Source organism: Astyanax mexicanus, chromosome 5, assembly GCF_023375975.1.
Source record: "Astyanax mexicanus isolate ESR-SI-001 chromosome 5, AstMex3_surface, whole genome shotgun sequence".
Lineage (NCBI taxonomy): Eukaryota > Metazoa > Chordata > Actinopteri > Characiformes > Acestrorhamphidae > Astyanax > Astyanax mexicanus.
The window spans coordinates 48,552,333-48,574,158 of NC_064412.1; the positions used below are offsets into that span (position 1 = coordinate 48,552,333).

Consider the following 21,826-nt stretch of genomic DNA (forward strand, 5'->3'; position numbering starts at 1 on the left):
ATAAGTGTTTTTTATAGGACAGCGATGATATGTACTGTATATGAACAGTCAGGTTTAGGGGTGCATTAGAATGTGTGACAACTGAATGAACGTAACGCAGAACCAAAGTTCACAAATTAGATTAATCTGTACAGCATTGCTAAGCATGTTGCTAAGGCTGCTGCCAACACTGCTAAACGTATTGTAGAGGCCACTGACCGGACCGAGACAGTTAAACTATTGAGAACTGTTGATGAGAATGATGATGAGAATGATGATGAGAATGATGCAGAGGGACTGTGTGTATGTTTTTCTACAGGGGTAAGAAACTGTGAAGGATTTACAGGTTTTATCACATGTGCAAAACAAATTAAATCCCCACAGTACGAGTACAAGAGAGAGCAGCGTCCCATAAGAGAGATATGTTTTCCTGGCTTCCTGCAGTCATTACAGAAGTTCTTATGAGCTGGTTTTGGTAAAACCATTAAAAATCACCAGAGACCAGCACTTCCACTCTGCTGCACTGCTGTACCGTACAGCTCAAGCTCTGGAAGCGTGCCCGATGAAACGGCATCGCCAACCCAAACACTTGCCTCTTTACTGAAAACAGTCTTTCCCATAGTCATACCCATCTGCTGGCTGGCACTGCGTTTTTTAATGGGACAGAAAAGCTGCTGGAGTTTCCTCCTACCAGCCAGAACTGCAGGATTTAGTGTTGCTGGTACAGGTGATGGGCACGCGGTCCAAACAGGTGCTGGGCAGGCCCCTATTTTGGGCCAAATGTTTGCAAAGGTTCTGGGAGCAGTCTTAACACAACACCTAGACAGACCTAAACACAGACAGACTCAGAGTGTGGTAACCTGCTATCATGTTCTTTCAAAACGACTGCAGGCTAAGACTGCTACAATAAATCAATATAATCAGTAATGTAGATTATTGATAACATAATGAGATGAAAAAGTAAAGTGATTAAGTAAACAAAACTGTAGTTCTTTAAAAAAAAATCTCTTTTAAAGTCAAACAAGTGCTGGATGTTAATGTACACAGATTTCTCTCCTAAAAACGTTTATTTGGGTGAGTGAAATGATTTAGTTCATTTACAGTAATCTTAGATTTCTAGATTTCCACTAAGGCTGGGTGCAGCAACGTTAGCATTAGCTGGTAATTGCTAGTGCTAGAGTGCTACACTGAGAAACCCTGAGTAAGACAAGGCAATATTTGCTAGCGTTTTGTCCACATAGCTTGTTTTAACACAGTAAATGCGCAGGCTAAAGAATGATATACTTGCTTCTGAACAGTGAAAGAGCTAGCACTTAGCCCGGTTCGTGGCTAATGCTAATACTTCTCCTGCATTGGCGCTGGAACACTGCCCTTCAGCAGAGTGACTCCACTGCTCCTTATAACCTGATTGGATAAATTCATACAAAAGACGGACCCGATTAAGAGGTGCACTGACAAATTCTGGGAAAATCAAAGGATTTTAAGTGCGCCTTATAGTGCAAAAAAATGGTAATCATCTTCTGGGCAGTTGAAACTCTAATCTTTTGCTCACAAGAAAATTAGATGGGTTAAGACAAAAGGTGCTATATTCTGAACTGTGCATCAGATCCAGATATAAATTCCTGGAAATAAAAGCTGAAATGTTGATTTTTTTTTTTTAATTAACAAAAAGCAGTCTACAACAGTAATAGGGATTGACCTATTACTTTACCTTGGAGGACAGTGTATGGGGAATCATTAGAGCTACAAAACACACTGCAACCAGCCAGCAGAGGTGCTATACCTGTAATGGCTTTCCTTTTGACGAACACTGCCCTGTCCATGCTTCTCTACTCAATTTTCTGATTAAGGAACTTAGTTCAGTCTCAATATAATACGGTTTTGAAAGTGGTAACCAGGTCAGGCGTCCCACATTTTTCACTGATGAAACATTCATAGACGGGATAACCTAATTTAAGCATCGCTCATTCCATCACAGGATCGGAATTCCATTCTGTAAGCAAACAGTGTTCCGAACGCTGTTCCGGCAATGAGTACAGACACCTACAACACGAGCCCACGAGGAGATTAGAGAAGATGAGAGAAAGAGAGAGAGAGAAAATAATAAAGAGAAAGAAAGATATATCCTGGGGCGAGCTTTCAACCTTAAGACAACCTCTCTTCAAAGTAATGGAATATAAGAGATATAAGCTCAGCTCTACAGAGGCTTTTAAACCCATCAGCAGCAGCCAGATCACCTGAGGGGCTGAGAGCACTTCCAAACTACAGTAAGAGCAGGAGCAGTCATTTTAATAGTGGATGGTGGAGGTGGTGGGGGGAGGGAGGGAGATGTGGTCATAACACCTGCCTGCCTTTCAGAAGCCATGAAACCACATCTAGGCCTGCAAATCCAGCATGCATAAATGGAAAGACTGAAACCATTCAATGAAAGTTTCCATTCAAATGTTAAGCAAAAGATACATACAATTACAAATTTCCAGAGAAAAAAAAGCTTAGTAAAACTGCGTTTCCACCCACTACAACAACGTCAACCATACCCAACAACCTGGGGTCAACAAGAGTGCCTGTTCTTAGTTAGCATAGCCCAGATGTTCACAGATAGAATTTGTACAGTACTTTGTTTCTAACTGATTTAATGAGACACTAATAAATAAAAGTGATAAACTGTATTACATTACTGCTTTTAATATTGTTGACATGTGGGGCAGCCATCTTGGATTCTAAACTTGTTCTGGGTTGTGAGACTCTCTCTATTTTCCCAGTAGGAATTGGGGTGGGCGATATGGCCCTAAAATAATATTGATATTTCATGGTATTTTCGCGATAACGTTACTCTTGGCGACATGACAAAACACATAATTACAAAAAATATAGTATTTCAAAAATACACTTCTGCAACAAAATTAAAATTACAGTGTATTATTACATACAATATGATAAGGCACACACCTAACTGAGATATTAAAAAATACAAGAATTTAATCATATTTGTAACAGAAGACTTGTAACAGATTGTCATGATCCTAATAATGCCCGCCAAATATTTCCTCATAACCAGGATTAAAGTAAAATAAATGATACTGGAGGAATATAATCTGTCTCTAGTAGATATATAATGGGAAATAAGAACTGTGAAATTTTCTTTTGCTAAAAACAGTAAAGAAGTAGAACCCTGATGTCATAATTAGGAGTTGATGATACGGCACAATATTTCAGGGTATAATATCAGTCACAATATTCGAAAATGTTGCTGATATTATTGCGCATGATACGATACGGCAAACCCTTAGTAGGAATTCCGTCCTGTAGGACCATTCCAGTCAATATTTCCTAGTATTAACTGACACAAAAAAGTAGGAAATTCCTAGATCCAAACTCAAATGGAACACAGAATAACTGGTGTATTTGCCATTCATCTGTCATTTGTGAATAAGTGGGTCGAACTTCAATATGTCAAACAAATCAATAAAAGAACATTTAGGAAATCAGTAAGGACTAACTGCCAATTTCATAATAGTCAATTTCATTGTTAATGTGTGATGGAGCGAGACAGTGACAAATCCTGAGCATCCTGATTGGCCTCTCTTCATTCTTAGCTGGCCAATGAGGTTTTAGCGTGGGTGGGAATTGCAGCGCAAGAGAGTAGTAGAGAGAGGGAGAGTGCACACAGTGTAATAATAGCGCTGTGTCCACTAAACACAAAAACATTTACTCCACAAAAATACTCTACAGTCTATCTTTACTAGTTCTAAACAGTTTAAATACTGACTTCTGTATTATATGTGGTTAGTTAAATTACTGCAGAGAGCTGCTTAGGTGAGTTTAAACAGGCTTCACTCCTTCATTAACATTACTAACATTAAACTAGCGTTAGCTGGATAAGTGTTAGAGAGACACTGTACTCTGTCCACTCCATTAAAATTAAGTTATATGTTATAATCACAACAGATTTTAAAAGAAAACATTTTATGTACAGGTATCCTAGAATGTCCTGAAAATAACATGCAGCCTGTGTGAATGTTTCCAATAATATACTTTATAATGTTTTTGTTTATTTTAGGTACCTGAAACTATCCAAATGTACTGCAAAATTGGACTTGGGGCCTAAATGTTCAGCTGTCCTGACCAGTAGGAAGTATAAATGAAGGGCATGACAAAAAGTTATCAAGACTTATCTACTAATCTCAGGTCATTCTACTTCACGATCACCAGCCAAAGTCCAAGAGAGAACAGCAGTCTGTTAGCTCATGTATCACAGCAGGAGATTCTGGCACTTTCCTCTGAATGCACTGGACACACACACACACAATATGTCTTTAAATGTTATCTATTTTTTCAACCTGTCTGGCAGGTTGACATCCATCCATATCTTATTGAAAGCACACTGCAATGGCCAACAGCATAAACAGTTCAGCCTAATAAACTGGCAGCACTAAAGTAAAACTGTTTGGTTTTCTCAGTCACAGGTTTATGCATACTTTGTAAATGTAGCGTCCGAATCTCTGGCGGTTTTTCGGGTTGATATGAATGGGACGGCTGCTGCAGGAATAGCTCATGTGGTTGTAATTAATAACGGAGGTTTTAGGACGCTGTGAAGACCAGGCTGGATTCATTACCAAGCTGCCACAACTCAACCGCCATAATCTGGAACCTTCCTCCCCAGAATAATGAACTTTCCACAGGGGCTGACCCGACCCTCGCCGGCCAGAGGATCCGTTAGATACTCGCCCCGCAGAGGCAGGTCTGCAGGAAGCTAATGTTCATTAATGAGCAGAACGCCGGGCCCAACGCTGGGCTGGCGGTGTGCTGTAAAAACAGCCTGCCACCACGCCTGGACTGATCAAAACCCCGGTGTTGAACTCTGGCCAGGAGACGACGTGAACGGACTTGAGATTAGTTAGGAACGGCTGATGGACCTGCTGTTAGAGTTCTAAAGAAATGCTAATTTCCCCTGTGTTCGCCTCACACATTGAGGAGGGACTTCTGAGGGAGTTTTTAGTGGCAGGGCTTCTTTTGAAAGCCTAACCTACACCCTAAAGCAGGGGGTGCCAACCTTCTGCAACTCATGGTGCACTTAACCCACTGCACAATGTTCCAGGGCACACATGAAAATTAAAATAAAACGTTTCACATCTAATTAAATACAGAACAAAAATCAACGTAGGCTATTAAATTAATTGATCAGCCCAAATTGTGCTCAAATTTTTGCTTTATTACTTCACGGGGTGGCGCTAATAAAATAATTTGGGTAAAAGTTGTAGAAGAACAATATTGGTTGTGAAATGGACACAAATAAATCCATCATTTTCCATAATTTTCTTCAGTAACACAAATGCCGTTAATTATCTTATAGTACAAATGCGATATATTGAGTATCACAGAATTACAGTACCAGTGACATCATCATCCGTATTGTGGGCAATGTATGTAATGTGATTCTCATCTTTAATCCCTAATAAATTATTATTATCCCTCAATATTTACAGGGTGCTGATGGCTTCTCATCCTTCTATCTCAGACCAGGAACTGGGATCGTCCTCTTAAACAACTCCAATCTGACACAAAAGTTGTTATTTATACAGGCAGCTAGTATCTCTCGCTTTATTGATGCTATGTTCTGCTGATAAGATCCAGAACTGATGATTAATCTCTTGACTCTCTCAAATGGTCCCAACTAACAAGAAGCTTAAAGCAGAGTGGCTGGTGAAGACATGAAAGATTGAGGCTCAGGGCCAAGGTCACCCCACAGCCGGAGCCGACGGTGCCAGGAAGATCCAGAGCGTGGAGATGTGTCAACCATCTGGACCCGAATAAGTGCCGTGCAGGATCCCAAAGACAGCAAACTCGCCCCAAGTACCCTTCAAGTGTCAGTGCTCAACAGCCTCCATGTAGACACGGCCTTCACATCCTTCAAGGCTGTTTACAGCAGTTTAGGGGGAAATGAAGAGGAGGGAGGGGAGCTGAAAGAGCCTGAGGGGTACACAGGAAATCCCCACAAGATTTCAGAGCAAACCAAAGGCAAGAAAGAACCAGCCACTGAGAAGAGGAAAAGATCTGAAGAATCATCAAAAGCTGAGCTCCAGCAGAAAGAGAAATCGGGAAGGTACTGTACAAAACACACATGCTGTACAGATGGGTACGTAAAGACCTGGTAGAGCTGCAAGATAAATCATATTTTTTTAAGTATCTTGACATGCGTTTTTACAATAAACATATTAAAAGACCAGCAACACACTAAATAGCATGTAGAAACAAAGGGAGATCTGTACCCTTCAGACCTTGTGGACTTTTTACTGGACTTTTTCAGCAGGACAATACTCGCTCACACACACACAGTAAATGTTACTGCTAAGACTGTAGAGCAGGATCTACAGGCTCAGCTGTAGCAAAATCTGTGGGTAAATGTGCTGCAGGATGTCAAACAGAACCTGTACTCCTCCATACCCAACCATCTCAATCTCATCTTGTATCCAGACTAGAAGCTCCATTCAATTACTGTACAGTTTTCCCCAATAAACTTCCACTTAAATGTGCTTCTTAGAAGAATCTAAAGTAGAAAACTTATTCTGTAAAAAAAAAAAACTAAAACTGATCCAGAACCAGTAAACATGGCTAAAATAAATTAAGGCCTACAGCCTGTAATGCAGGAGCACTTCCTTGGGGGTATTTTACTCTTTTTACTGAAGGAAACAAGAGTCGACCTTCTGTCGTAAATCAGCCAGAGCGTTTCCCCTGACCTCCACATTCCCCTTCCTTCATTCGCTCAGCAGATCCATCTACCCTGCCCGGAATACCACAGACACTGCAGGGCTGAGTGTGTCTGCAGCCAGTCGAGGACTGCATATTTCACATTTCACTCCCCAGTCCTGTAAAAGGTTTGGACGGAGAATAAGAATAAACTGACCAGCTGGGTCTACACTCTCTCCTGAAGCACTGCTGCTGCCTGAGTGAGAGAACGAACAAAGAAGGAGCGAAAAAGAATCAACACGAAGCACTGATGTAATGGAACAACCAACGGAACCTTAATTGGGTAAAACATGCTCTAAAACAGGGGTTCAAAACTTGTGGCTCACACAAATATGACAAGAATCAATACAGGCTATCAAATTGACCATTTTGGCACAAGATAACACCATACAAATGATACAGGTGTAGGCATTTTCCAAGCTTGGAGGCATACAGGAACCATATAGCATCCTTGCTGAAGCTGGCATCCTAGCTGTTCCCATAAATGCTGGATTGGTGATAAATCTGGAGACCTGGCAGAACAAGGAAGAGTTACAATCTGGTGGAGCTCTGGCTACCAGTTGCTGCTCGTGTCAAATTCAAAGCTCTTACAATCGCCTACAAGGAGATGACAGAACAGCCCCTTCCTACCTGCACTCACTCCAGAAGACTTACGCTACCTCCTGGCCGCTGCGCTCCTCCAGTGAACGTCGCCTCGCTTTACCAAACAAAGAGTTTTCCAATGGTGGAACAAACTACCTTCCACTACCAGATCAGGAGCATCTTTCACTATCTTTGATAAACTCCTGAAGACAGAGCTCTTCAAAGAGCACTTACTCTCCTAACACCTCTAACACACTAACTACTTCTAACCTCCTTTCCTTCACAGTCTGCCAATTGAGCAAAATTCAAGTCTTTCAGTGCATAATACTCGCATGTCTATCAGCCAAAGGGCTCTCCCCAAGAGGTACACTACATAACAGTAACCTATGGGGGCCTGTAGAACGACAGACAGAAAAGCATAGATCTTGCCCTTTAGCGACATAAACTAGTGTTCATTTAGCTCACCTCTGTAATCATTTACATATCTGTCTGAGACATAACTGTATGCCAGGTTTTGCAGCAAACAGGGCACATTCTATGTTGTATACATATGTATAAACAGTAAAAAACCAGGGACACACACGGTTAAGTTTTGTAGGCCACTGTTCCTGGTTTATACATGTTCATCGTATTCATTATGATGAGTCACACTTCTGCAAGTCTTTCATGTAGGAACTGCCAAGGAATGCACTGACTGACTACATCTACATCTAAAGCTTTGTGAGGAAAAAAAAAGAAGCAAGAAACACCAAGAAAAAAGCCAAAACAGTTCCCTCCACAGTCACCCCCACGCAAATCCCATTCCTAGAATGTTTACTTTGTGTCAGAGCGGGTTGTGCACGGCAGATCTGAGAGGCTCATTACATCTCAAACCTAAATAAAGAGTAAATACAAGCGTCCGACTGCGGCGCTCATCACAGTCCCTCGCCCGCTGTTTACGGGACAAATCAGCAATCAGGGTTCCCTCTACATACATCAGATCCCATCTACAGGAAAGCCCTGCTGCTGTACGGAGCAGACCTTACAGGCCAAACATACTGACAGAAGATTAGGATCTGCGAAAGGAATTACGGAACTCCAGAGACCTGCAGAGGGACAGGGAGGAAATAACACGGAGCGTTCGAGGAGGGAGAAAGAGAGCGAGTTAGAGAGAGAGAGATTTTTAAGGTTTATTCTTTTTGGCAGCCTGAGCTAAAATAGTTTATGAAAAACGAAGCTCCATCTCTGAGATTACAAACAAACACTGTCTGAGCATCTCAGCTCAGATCAACTTTATAATTATCAGGGTAATATCAAAAGGGGCTGAGAAAACTCAACAATGTAGATGAGGTCATAAATTACTGAAATAATACCTCAATTTAAAAGGATGCCTGTCACGATAATTCCAATAATTACATCAACTTATCGTAGTGTATGAACATAACCCTATTAATGATTCTGGGAAACTAATACTGCCCATAGTTTTTATTAGCAAGAAGGGCTCTTTACCATCAATGAGATAATATGGCAGCTTTGTAAAAAACTGTGTTCTTAAATATTCTAAATAAATTAATCGTTTTTCTTGCTCTCTGTGGGTCTCAAAAATGTGTAACTGCATTATAATGCTTAAAATGGCAAGAACACCGCTAATCGCAATAATTTCTGGAACAGTATACAATCAAAAAACATCTATTATTGCGAAAGGCCTAAATGAACAATTAACATTTTTATATCATGACTACAGACAAAACCAATCATAAAACTAAATCATAAACTGTACCTAAGAAAGGTAAAAAAATATATATACTAAGTAAACACACAAATACTAGAACTAGAACACTGCAATAAATCCAGCAGACTATAATATCCCTGTACAGCTCGTGTCTCTTGGCTTTAAAATGTGGGTCTGCAGCAACTGCTTAGAAAAATCCTATTGTTAGAGGAAATATTGCAATATACATTTTTGTGTCATTTGTGTCCGAAAATTTTTAGTTGCCAAATATTTGGTGCACCTCTTGTGAACTGGCATAACGTGCATTACCACACTGCAAAGATGGCAGCACCCAATGAAAACACGGGTAGTGCACCAAACCACAGTAATGACTATAAAACAGAATACATCTGTCTATAATAAGCAATTTATTAATGCAGGATAATGTCCTAGCATGTGCACTGTGTATTTAAGTGAAGACAATATTTAATATTTAAGAGCTACAAAACCCTCAACCATGTTTTATGTTGTTTTTTATTTTATTTTATTAATAGCTGAAATGTGTTCCTCTGAAGTAATGTAGATATGTAGACAAGCATCAGTTTTTGATCCCTGAGGGGAAATACCAGTCCTGCTTAATTTTTTTTTATAAACCTTTCCTAACCTTTAAAAATGCTTTTACTACAGTCATTTCTGCCTCATTACAGTGCCCTCATTGGTTTAACTGTGTTATAGGCGAGGATGATGTTTCTATGTACGTGGTATGTGGACACTAGGGGTGGGCGATATGGCTCTAAAATAATATCACGATATTTCAGGATATTTTTGCGATAACGATATACTTGGCGATATAGGAAAATTAAAATAATTCATTCATTTCAGGAATATAGTATAATAGTATAACAGAATAATCATAGTGTGGCAAAATAAATAATATAGCATAAAATAATATAATGCAGCAAATAATATTGCAGAATATTTAGTGCATGCATATAAACTGCAAACTAAAACAATTATACAATAAATACACCTAAAGCTTCACAGTAAATAATAGACTACTTTTAAGACAGAACAGCCCTATTATCACGATATGGATTTTTAATATCATGATATTTCTGTGTCACGATATATTGTATACAATATAATATTGCCCACCCCTAGTGGACACATCACAATATGCAAATCAGTCAATAAATAATTCTGTCCCTTGCTGACATCCATTAATCTGCGTCTCACCGTTATCAGAGGTAAACTGCTTAGCCCAATCAGCTCTCCCTTCTGAAGCGCCTCTAAACCCATACATCACCCAGTGTCCCTACCAAACTACCCCTCCCTCACACTTTTAAGCCTTTTTCAAATTTGGGCTGAAGATGGAGTCAGCAAAACAGGGGCTTTGGTGGCCCTTCAGGAGATATATTCTTTTATTTTGTTCATTGTTAAGGTTAATCAACTATAATCAAGAACACAAATCCTTTAATACAATTGATAAATTAGTTGCAGGATTAATTACTAAATCATCATTAGTTGCAGCCTTAAATCAAAGGGTGATTAGACGTCAGACAGACCACAAGTACTTGCAGGCTGCAGGAAAACTAAACGTGTGTCTGTTTAAACCCAGTTTCTGCAGGCAGAACATGATCCACATGACTCAGACTACAAGCTCCTAAACCACATCAGTGCAGATCAGACTGGCCAGCAGCGGTGGCACCTGATTCTCCCGGGCTATGAGTGTCCATAACAGGAGGCGCTGATGTTCCTGAGATAAGTGCTACAGCGAAGAGCTACGCTAACAGCCTCGAACAATAGCCCTCAGTCTGCCTGCAGCACAATAATCACAATCACTGCACCAGAACGTCTTTAGGTATGATGCAGAAGGAAATGTGACAGTCATAGTGCCTACACTATATGTCCAAATGTTTGTGGTCATCCCTTCTAATGAAGACATTTAGCTACTTTAAGCTGACACATGTGCAAATGCACACAGACAGCTTGCCTAGTTCCTGTAGAGGACTACTGCCATTAGAATAGGACTCTCTGGAACATATCACAAACATAAATCAATTGGCACTATGTCTAATGTAAGGTGTGGGCTCTTATCGATACTGTCCATTAAATAATCTGTATCTCCAAAATGCTGACTGTACAGAAAAGCAAAATATTCTTAGCTGTGAATATTGGTCTGTTTATCCAGAAATATTTACACAATGTACAGAGCATCAAACTATAGAGAAATAATTATTTGTACAGTGTTTTTCAACGTTTGTCTGATCAGACAAAAGAACAACACACAAAGACATAAAACAATTACTGAGCAGTTGTCCCAACACTTTTGACCTTACAGTAGGCCTGGACAATAATTCGATATCGGTATTTATCGCGATAAGAAATGTTTCAATAACGGTGATATCACTTTTGTGGTATATCGATATGTATTATGTACAGAATCTGTCACGGACAGGCGTTTTTTACTGGCGTCAGCTCGCCGCAGAGCCAAACACATTCAGCCCCCATAGCTGTGCTACCTCAGTGCGTGATGACGCAATCACACAGGCACGTAGCCAGATAGGCTAGGCTAGGCTAGGTTAAAATGGCTAGGCTAGGCTAGGCTAGGTTAGGTTCAGGTCCGCTCCGCTACGCATCTAAAATGTCTCGAAACGGAGCCGGGACGAGCGGATCCAAGGCTAGGGTAGACTCGGTTCGGTCAGCCGCGGCTCCGCTCGCTCGTCCGCTCGCTCATCCGCGGCTCCGCTGGCCCAGCCGCGGGTCCGCTCGCTCATCCGCGCCTCCGCTCGCTCATCCGCGGCTCCGCTCGCCCAGCCGCGGGTCCGCTCGCCCAGCCGCTTTGCTGCAAATTGTGCCGGTGAGTGGAGCCGACAAGCAGCGTAACGTTAATACATCTAATCTGTTCCACCACCTCAAGCATCTTCACTACATACAATATTTTCCTTATACTGACTGAAGCACTTTAATAGATTATGTTGAAACTAAGTTATTTAAAGTTTATGAATCCTTTATGTTTGTTTATTTGCCGTTGATATCATGTTGAATACCTCTTGTATTCTGGCTGAAGCACTTTAATAGATTATGTTGTCACTAAGTTATTTATAGTTGAAAAATCCTATAGGTTTGTTTATTTGACGGGAAAATCTTGTTGCTTTTATGTATATAAAGGCTCATTGTATTCTATATCCTAGTTAAAACACTTTTGTTTTAATCTGTTAAATTTGTTTACAATGAATAAGAAGCTCTGCCTCTGTTGTCATTTAAAGTTATTTTTATTTGTAATAGTTATATAGGCTTATGTTTGACAGGGATGTCATGTTATTATTTTGCTATATGCAAATAAAATTGAGCATTGATTTATTTTGACTACTTTTATTTCTAAAGTATTAAAGTTTTTGTGAAAGGAGGTTTCAAAGACTTAAAAAACATTTTCATACAGTAGTAGGTACAGATTTCCATTAGATAGATTGATACAAAAAGTGCAAATACACAGTTAAATAATAATTTAAATTTGCAGTGCAAGCTGCAGAGATTGCAGGGATTCTTTTTCTGAGGCCTTCAAAGTATTTATCGATATCGAAATTATATCGTATCGACCGAAATTTAAGGAATATATCGTGATATAAATTTTGGCCATATCGTCCAGCACTACCTTACAGCATTTGAAGCCTACCAGTTTTAATTTAACCCAGAAGAACCGATGGTGATTTATATGCCACAGGCCCTTTAAAATCTGTGTAAAAGTTCCTTACAGCACCCCGTCCTTTACTTTTACTCATGAAATTCAGACCGAGTGACACAGACAGAACATCCTGAGAGCATCACTACAGCACAGTGTGTGAATCTGTGTTGGTTGTACTGAGCATTTTTACAGAATGTAAGAGAGCTGGGTTAGTTCTAGAGATAAAACTAGCTCATTTTAAAAGTTATTAAAATGAGCTTATTATTTGCTCTGTTCCAGATATTTAACCATTAAAATGCTTTTTGAATCTGAATTTGTTATGTTCCATAATCCATATAACTAGTTCTGACCTTTCCACAACAAAATATTAATAACAATAAGGAAATTGATGTTATGTTTATTGTATTATATTATAATTTTAATGATTACACATATTACAGTCATGTTCCCACAATAAGAAAAACATAGTTGAGCTGCGTCACAGAATGTATCATTCAAATGGGTGATTGAAATTAGTATAAATATTCAGAAATAGTTCTGGGCTATTATGGGTTAAGGATGTAACCAGATAAACAGATCCTAAATCCCTGACATTGTGAGTGTGAACCTATGTATCAAACCAGTAAATCAGTAAAATCAGGGTGACGCTTCTGAGCGAAAACAAAATCGAAACTTAAGACTGCTCAGTTCGAAAGCAATACGCATTAAATTACACAGTTCTTAAATTGTAACAAATTTTAATGCATTTCTATGAGAGATTTTTGGCAAATATTTTTGTTTGGATGCTTACTGCATTACTACTACTGCACTGATTCAAAAACTGTATAGTTAAGTACATTATTCTAAGTCAGGATGGATGTTTTACAACAGGAACAATGATGACATCTCAATTGTAACAAAAAAAATAAATATTGTTTTTATGGCATTTCACGAAAAAATACACTGTATTTCATCATACTTTCTCTGTATTTTTTTATATTTAAATAATTAAATAAGGGCATTTCACACCAGCACTATTTGGTTCAGTTAAAACAGACTCATTTTGTTTGTTTGTGCCCTTAGTGCAGTTCACTTCAGCAAGTGTGAAAACAGTAATCGCACTCGGGTGCAGATCAAGACTATGGAAAGGTTTGTCGATCTGACCAAGCTAAACTGCCGATAAGGCACAATTTAATTTATATTAGCCAGATAATGCTAATTAGTTACCACAGTTATGAACAAACGCTGTTCAAACGCTCCATGCTGTTTACACATGTAGCCTGTGTAGCGGTCACTGCTCGCAGCCGCACCACTCTGTTTACTATGTGCACATCTGCACATCCCATTGAAAACACAGTTTGAAAGCTCAGCATTTCAGCGTTCTTTGTTAAAAAAAGCTTTAGACTGCAAAGATACGTGCTTGAACACAGACAGAGAGAGAAAAAGCTCCAAGTAAACAAACTCATCAACTGATTTGAACCGTAGAAACAAACTATAGGTGTGAGAATGTAAAAAAGAAAGATGCACATGAGGTGAAACTATTTTGAACTAATCTATTGCCACGATTCCAAATGTGCACAATAAATCTGCAGATTTCTCAATCGATCGTTTTTAACTTTGAAAATAAGAATAAATGGGTGTGATTCTCTGTTTTTTCTCCAAATATGCAAATATGCATGGTATGCATGTTATTCATCATTTTTAATACTGCATACACCTAATAACAGCATGCCACTGCAATCCTAAGTAGCAGATCCAAAAAGAACATGCAAAACAAAATGTTTTAATAAAGATACAAATAAAGACAAAACTGAAGAAGAACATTACTGCGCTGCCATATAGAACAAACTCATTAACAAACAGTGTAAGTAAGTAGTGCTTCTGCCTGACTGGGTCGGCTCATAGTGCAGAAGTCATCCGACCCCTGCTGTAGGTATCAGGCCACTCTGAGGATTATTCTGCCGTCTGCCTGAGCCCACACCGAAACCCTGGATCAGTTCCAGCCCAGACTGCTCCACAGAGCCCTGCTCACTGCTTCCTGTTCCTGGAGGAAGTAGTTACAGCAGCACTACAGCCTTTCATTAACCAGCGTACCGCCACACTCCAGACGTAATGACTGGTTCCAGAACCGCCGACATCCAGCCGTAAACAACTATTAAACAATTCACACTGGATCTGCTGGAAGAGTGCATGTTTACATGGCTGATCTCAGGCAGCACCACCTTTAGCTGTTATCAGCACAGGACTGTCTGAGAAGAACTTTGGTTCTTGAACCAGTTCCATTCGGCTTATAAGAACTGTGGCATTTTCAGCGAACCATATTATTAATGCTAACTAGTTTTTGTGTATGTAGCATGTATTACAAGTAGGCTTGTTATAATAATATTTTGTTTATAATTTTCTCATTTTCTCCCCACATTTGCAAGAAAAATTACACCACCCAATTCATAAGGACTTCCACAGTCATTTGTTGTAGTGCTACCGATACTTGAAGGGTGAGGGCAAGTTAATGCCTCCTCAGATACAGGTGAAATCAGACTGCGCCTCTTTTTCAACTCCCGCCAATCAATGCAGCATCACAATGTGCTCGCTTGGAGGAAAGCACCAAAACCCAGACTTTGATACATCAGCTAACAGATGCCTGTGCTGCTTAACATCACAACTGGAGTGATGAGCGGAGGGGGCGCCACCAACTACTCTCTCTCTGACTCCGGCAGCTGATGGAAAACCATTGCTTTCCAGAAGGAAGGCACTGCTGCATGGACATGAACTGACAAATAACTGGGCACACCATAACAAGAGGATTTGCATATTCTGTCCCACACAGCAATTAGATTTCAGTCTGACTAACCAGAGACACATAAGAAGTTAAACAGGATTCAATCTAGATACTAATTACATGAAGAGACCTGATATAAAGGGGATCTGAGTCACTGCAAATGTCTCAAATAATATTTCACAGTTCTGATTTATGCACAGTAATTGAATTAGTGCAGGAACCACATGAGTGCTGTAAACAACCCTGAACCTGACAGCACACTAATTCCTCCCATGCCAACACAATGCACTTCCTGTCCCATTGCATATGCTTCCAATTAGAGTCAGAGGACGGGTTTGGTAATATGAATGATCATACTATACATCAGACGACATCGCTTAATATGAAACATCATAATTACTAACAGTATGCTCACAATTTCATACGCTTTTTATTACAGATGGAGACGTGTTTTTGGATCAGTGATGAAGGGCAGGGTGTCACATTATCCTGCACAGGCAAAAGCCAGAACTTTGAGATCGTTTCTACATATTTTCATTATGAATCAATGTTTTTAAGATACTAAGTCACTATTTTAAGATACTTTAACATTTTGAGATTGTCTCATTATGTTCAAGGTACTGACGTATTATTTGAAGGTACATTTGCTAATACTTAAAAAATGTATTTAACAAAAAAGACTCTTTTAGATACAAAGTCATTATTATAATAATTTTGAGATATTCATTATTTTGATAAATTAAATTATTATTTTGAGATCTTGATAGTTTGACCACCTTTACTCACAATACAGAAATATTAAGTTTAATTATCAGACACGTTCTCAGGGTTTTAAAATAGTCTTTATATTTTGAGGAACTCTTTTATTACTTTGAGTTACTGCCTTATTATTTTGAAGCAGTCATTTTCCAAAGATGCTACTTGATTATTCTGAGATACTAAGTTAAAATTCTAAGAAACACTCTAGTTTGAAATGCTAATTTTGTGATGTTATATAATTAAATTTTGTCAATATTAAGGTTTGATTATTTTGAGATACTAAATTGTTAAATTGAGATATAATCTCATTTTGTGATATTTTTGGTATGATTATTAAATGCTTAATGCTTTTCGATTAAACAGCATAGCTTTGCTTGGTCTGAGCTCCCATACGAACATCCTCCTCTCTCTAAATGACTTCTACAGGACTGATAAACACTGTTAGCCATTAGCTGCCCTGCATGGAGATAGGTTAGCCAACAGCTGCTGGACTTTAGTTAAAAGTTAGTTTATTCTACTCAAAAAAAAAAACATTTTAAGTCCTAAAGGAACATTTACACTTAACACACAAATTGGAAAAAGACACTCCACTGGAGCTGTATCTACTGCTTGCCTTTCCAGCTTACTAACTAATACTAGTCAAAAGTTTTGGCACACCATTTAATTTACTACATTATAAATGAATATAGACTTCATCCAGATTATGAAGGAACACATAAGGAATCATGTAGTAACTTAAACGTGTTAAAGAAACCAAAATACTCTGTGAAGAAGCATTTAGGTGCTCTTATCTGAGGAGCTGTTAACTTGAGGTTTATGATGCTGGCAACTTTGATGAACTTATCCTGTGCTACAGAGGTAACTCTTGTTCTTCCTTTCCTGGGGTGGTCCTGATGAGTGCCACTTTCATCATCAACGTTTTAATGATCATTGCAACTGCACTTGAGGAAACTTTCAAAGTTTTTGATATTTTAGATTGACTGACCTTCATTTCAAGTATTTTTTCTGTGCATAATTGAGTAGTTACTGCCACAATATGGATTAGAACATTACTCAAATAGGGCTGTTCACTGTATACCAACTGTACCTCTTCACAACTTTACAACTGATGCTCTCAAACACATAGAGAGGCAAGAAATTCAAGTTATTAATTCTTGATAAGTTCAGCACAGCTGTTAACTGAAAGCCATTCCAGGTGTCTCTACCTCATATAGCTGACTGAGAAAATGCAGCCAAGATGGGTAAAGCTATCATCTAAACAAAAGGTGCTACTTCTAAAATATAAAACATACTCTTTGTTGTTTACCATTTTTTTGTGTGTTTTTCTTCATAGTTAGATGACTATGAATATTCTCATTATTTTAAAACTCTTTTTTTAAATATATTATTTTTCTTTATTTTAAAATACATGGTCCTTGTTTTGGGACACTCATTTGAGTCGTTTTTTTTTTCAAAATCTCAATTTGATTTCTCATTGTCTTGGAATGATTTCTCGTTAATATGAGCTAATTTCTTGTTATTTTGAGATTATTGTCCGGTATTTTGAGATGGTTTATCATTAGATTTTTAGTGACTTCTCGTTATTTTCAAATATTCTCATTTTGAAAATTTAATCCATTCTTTTCAGATAATTTTTTGGGTAGTTTAAATGGTTTCTCTTCATTTTAAGAAGCTAACTGATATTTTGAGATACTTAATTATTCAATACTCATTATTTTTGAGATACCTAAAACATTTAGACATGTTCATTATACTGTATTTTGAGACTCTCAATTTAAGGGAATTGAGACCTTTATTTGAGATAATATATAAAAGAACTGTATTTCTATAGTAATAACTTATCCTCCTCCACAGGACTCAGGACTGATAAACAGTGTTAGCTGTTAGCTCTAGTGTAGCTAACAGCTGCTGGACTCCAAGAGAAACTGAACTTTATTTATTAATAAAGTTATGTAACGCTAAACCAACACTTTTAAACCATAAAACACATAATTTCACACTTTATAACACAGCCTGGGCTTCACTCCGCTGGAGCTGAAGCTGGTTTACCTGCTGAGTTACCAACTTTATTTCTCCAGTGTTTAGTAGGACACAGCGGGGTAAACTGACCGAAAGTTTTCGGACACTCTGGGACACTTACCCAGCAGCTTCTTCACCTCCTCTTCGCTCATGAACACGTTCACACTCGGACGGCCATTCCCGTTCAGCGGCGGCGCTCCGCCGGGCTTGGCGAGGCACAGGGCCCCTTCCACCATCAGCAGCAGAAGCAGGAGGAGCGGGCAGCCCGCGGGGCTCCGGAGCGCCTTCCCCGGCAAGGCGGGGGACAGACCCGGGCGATTCGGCGGCATGGCGGCTCACTCTCCGCTCTGTAGGTCTCCGCTTCAGCCTCGCAGCTCAGTCCCAACCTCATCCGAAGCTTGAGCTGCCTGCTGAGGGCAACATACTCGCTAGGTTAGCTAGCAGTTAGTTAACTTAACTCTCCCGCGGGAGGAGGGTGAAGGAAGCCTCGGCACTCTCCGGCTGCCCGGCTGCCCAGCTGCCCTCCACCTCCTCCACCTCCTCCACCTTCACCACCCCGCGACTCCCGGCCGCTCCTGCTGTCCGAGCTAAGAGGCTAGCTCCTCGGCTAACTTTGTTTAGGCGTCTCGCGGGCGTCTCGCTTGTGTACGGAGCAGCAGCGCAGAGTTTCCCTGTAAGAAAACTCAGTTAAAACTCTTACTTCTCTTCTCCTGCTATAAAAAGTAAAATTAAAATGCAAAACTCCGCAATTTAGTGTAAACTCCAGCGCCAAAAAGTCTCCGAGTCCAGCGCTCTCCTTTCATAGTGTTTCCTCCCCCTCCGCTACAATCTCGGCTTTCACTGAAGAAAGGGGGCGGGGCCACCCAACAACGCCACTGCGCATGCTCACGCACATATTACACTATATGGACAAAAGTGTTGGGACACCTGCTTATTCATATACAGCTATGGAAAAATTTAGAGACCACTTCAGTTTCTGAATCAGTTTCTCTGATTGTGCTATTTATAGGTATATGTTTGAGTAAAATAAGAATTGTTGTTGTGTTCTATAAACTACAGACAACATTTATCCCAAATTACAAATAAATATATTGTAATTTAGAGCATTTATTTGCAGAAAATGAGAAATGGCTAAAATAACAAAAGAATGCAGAGCTTTCAAACCTTAAATAATGCAAAGAAAACAAGTTCATATTCATAAAGTTTTAAAAAGTTCAGAAATCAATATTTGGTGAAAGAACCCTGGTTTTTAATCACAGTTTTTATTCATCTTAGCCTTTCTTCTCCACCAGTCTTACACACTGCATTTGGATAACTTTAAGCCACGCCTGGTGCAAAAATTCAGTTCAGCTTGGTTTGATGGCTTGTGATCATCCATCTTCCTCTTGATTCTATTCCAGAGGTTTTCAATTTGGTAAAATCAAAGAAAAATCACTTTTAAGTAGTCTCTTATTTTTTTCCAGAGCTTTATGTTTTGTTGTTGGAGTGTCTACTGCCCAGTGAAGAAGGATTTCTACAAGATGATTTAGTACAATAGACATTGCTGTGAGGATTTGATTGCATTCTTATCCTCAGCAACTCCTTTCAACAGTATTGGACGGAAGCCCGCTCCAAAGGGTCCTATTCTATTGGCAGCATTTACAGCATCTACAGGCACTAGACAAGGTGTAACTTAAAATACAGTTTAAATACCAGTTAAAGTTTGGACACACCTTTTCATTCAATGTTTTTCTATATTTTTCATTTAATTTATTGTCAAGATTGTAGATTAATATTAAAGACACAATGTTTTAAAAACAATTAAGAGACACATATAGAATTAAGTAGTAAACAAAAAACAGTTTGTATTAAACCTGATGAACTGAGATGGTGAGTGGAGGTGATTTAGGATGAGCTGGAGCTTCACAGCAGCCTGAAGGAAAAGCAGCAACTATTGTTCAGCACCTCCAGAAACTCCTTCCTTCAAGACTCTGAGATGATTCTCCCTGATGAAGACACTGAGATTAAAGTACCAAGAGTGTGCAGATCTTTCTTCAAAGATAAATGTGCTACTTAGGACAATCTAAAGTATAAAACATATTCTGGTTTGTCTAACACTTTTTGTTTACTAGTTAATTCTGCATGTGTTCCTGTATAGCTTTAATATAGTCATATATATATATATATATATATATATATATATATATATATATATATATATATATATATATATATATATATATATATATATATATTAAATGTACAATGTAAAAAAAATAATAAAAAAAAGAAAACACATTGAATGAGAAAAGGTGGTACTGCAGCTGATTGCTGCTAATACTGCATGCATAATGCTTCATGCCCGAACATATTTGGACATCTAGTGTATATATCATAGTGTCTATAGATGGTAAAAAAAGGAGTTATACCCTATACCCTAATTCACTATATGGACAAAAGTATTGGGACACATGCTCATTCAATGTTTCTTCTACGTTTGTTGGAGTAACTGTCTCTACTGTCAAGGAAAAACCTGGCATAAGGCATAGTTCCAACAGGTTCATCTTTGTTTATCTATTCCAGAGTCCCTATTCTATTAGCAGTACTTCTCTATGAGGTCTAGACAAGCTGTGTGTGTGCTTTTGGACATCTGTGTCAGCAAAGAGCAGAATGTCTTTATTGAAATGGGTTGCCAACAAACATTTGAACATATAGTGTACACACAGTTTTTAATTAATTACGATCTGGGGACATAAGTCAAATACCTGGTTTGTAGGGACACATATTTCCTGTTATATACCTCAGTGAAAGAACATCACACAGTCTCAGGAGCATCAGAGCATCAGTGCAGTTCCTGAATAAACTGCCAGTGTGACTGACATTCAGCAGTGTGCTGTGATATAGGTTTTGTTTGCTAATGTGTTGCTTTGTAGATATTGCAAGGTGGTTACTAAGGGGTTGCTATGGTGTTGTAATACAAAAAAACATCCAGGTGAAATAATAAAAAAACAAGATCAAAAAAAGTTTAAGCCCCTGAAACACTAATAACATAATTTAATATTTTCACCCTGTCATATTGGGAAAAACAGCATTAATAGGGACCCCACTTTAAATAATACAGACAGTAGCTGAAATAATATTATATTCTAAAACCCCTGGTGATCAATTACAAAAAAAGTTTAGATCTCTCTGCATTCTCAGCCAAGTACTAAGTCTTGTTTTGCTTGGGGATCAAATACTTTTTTCACCTAATCAAATAAAATGAATTTCTAAAATTTGTTTAATATATTTGTTCTGGATTTGAAATGATATTCTGTCTCATTTTGTTAAAATAAACCTATGATAAAATCCATAAACTTGCAAAATGAGCAGATGATCGAAATATTATTTTCACCACTATAGGTGGATTCTTCACCAGCCAAGAAGCAATAATGCACAATCCTGTGTGTTTGAATCATTGCACAAAAACAAAAACGTTTAGCTTACGAGAAATTTTTTGTTATTTTTATTAAAATGATGGATTAATTGTTTTCTATATGGAATTTAGTAATCTGATGTCATGTTTAAATTACTTGACAGCAACTCTTCTTTACTAAGACATCTTGCATTATCTGTACTACATGCAGTT

General features: G+C 38.6%; 1 protein-coding gene across 3 annotated transcripts in view; it reads right to left on the bottom strand.

Moving 5' to 3' along the window:
- Positions 1–19,062, bottom strand: part of ryk (receptor like tyrosine kinase) — a 100,731-nt gene extending 81,669 nt beyond the window's left edge. For all 3 annotated transcript variants that reach the window (XM_015606977.3, XM_015606978.3, XM_015606976.3), the window contains exon 1: positions 18,341–19,062. In XM_015606977.3, coding sequence (XP_015462463.2) covers positions 18,341–18,548 — 208 coding nt within the window. In that variant the 5' untranslated portion in view covers positions 18,549–19,062. The remainder of the gene's footprint in view (positions 1–18,340) is intronic.
- Between the last annotated feature and the right edge of the window lie 2,764 nt (positions 19,063–21,826).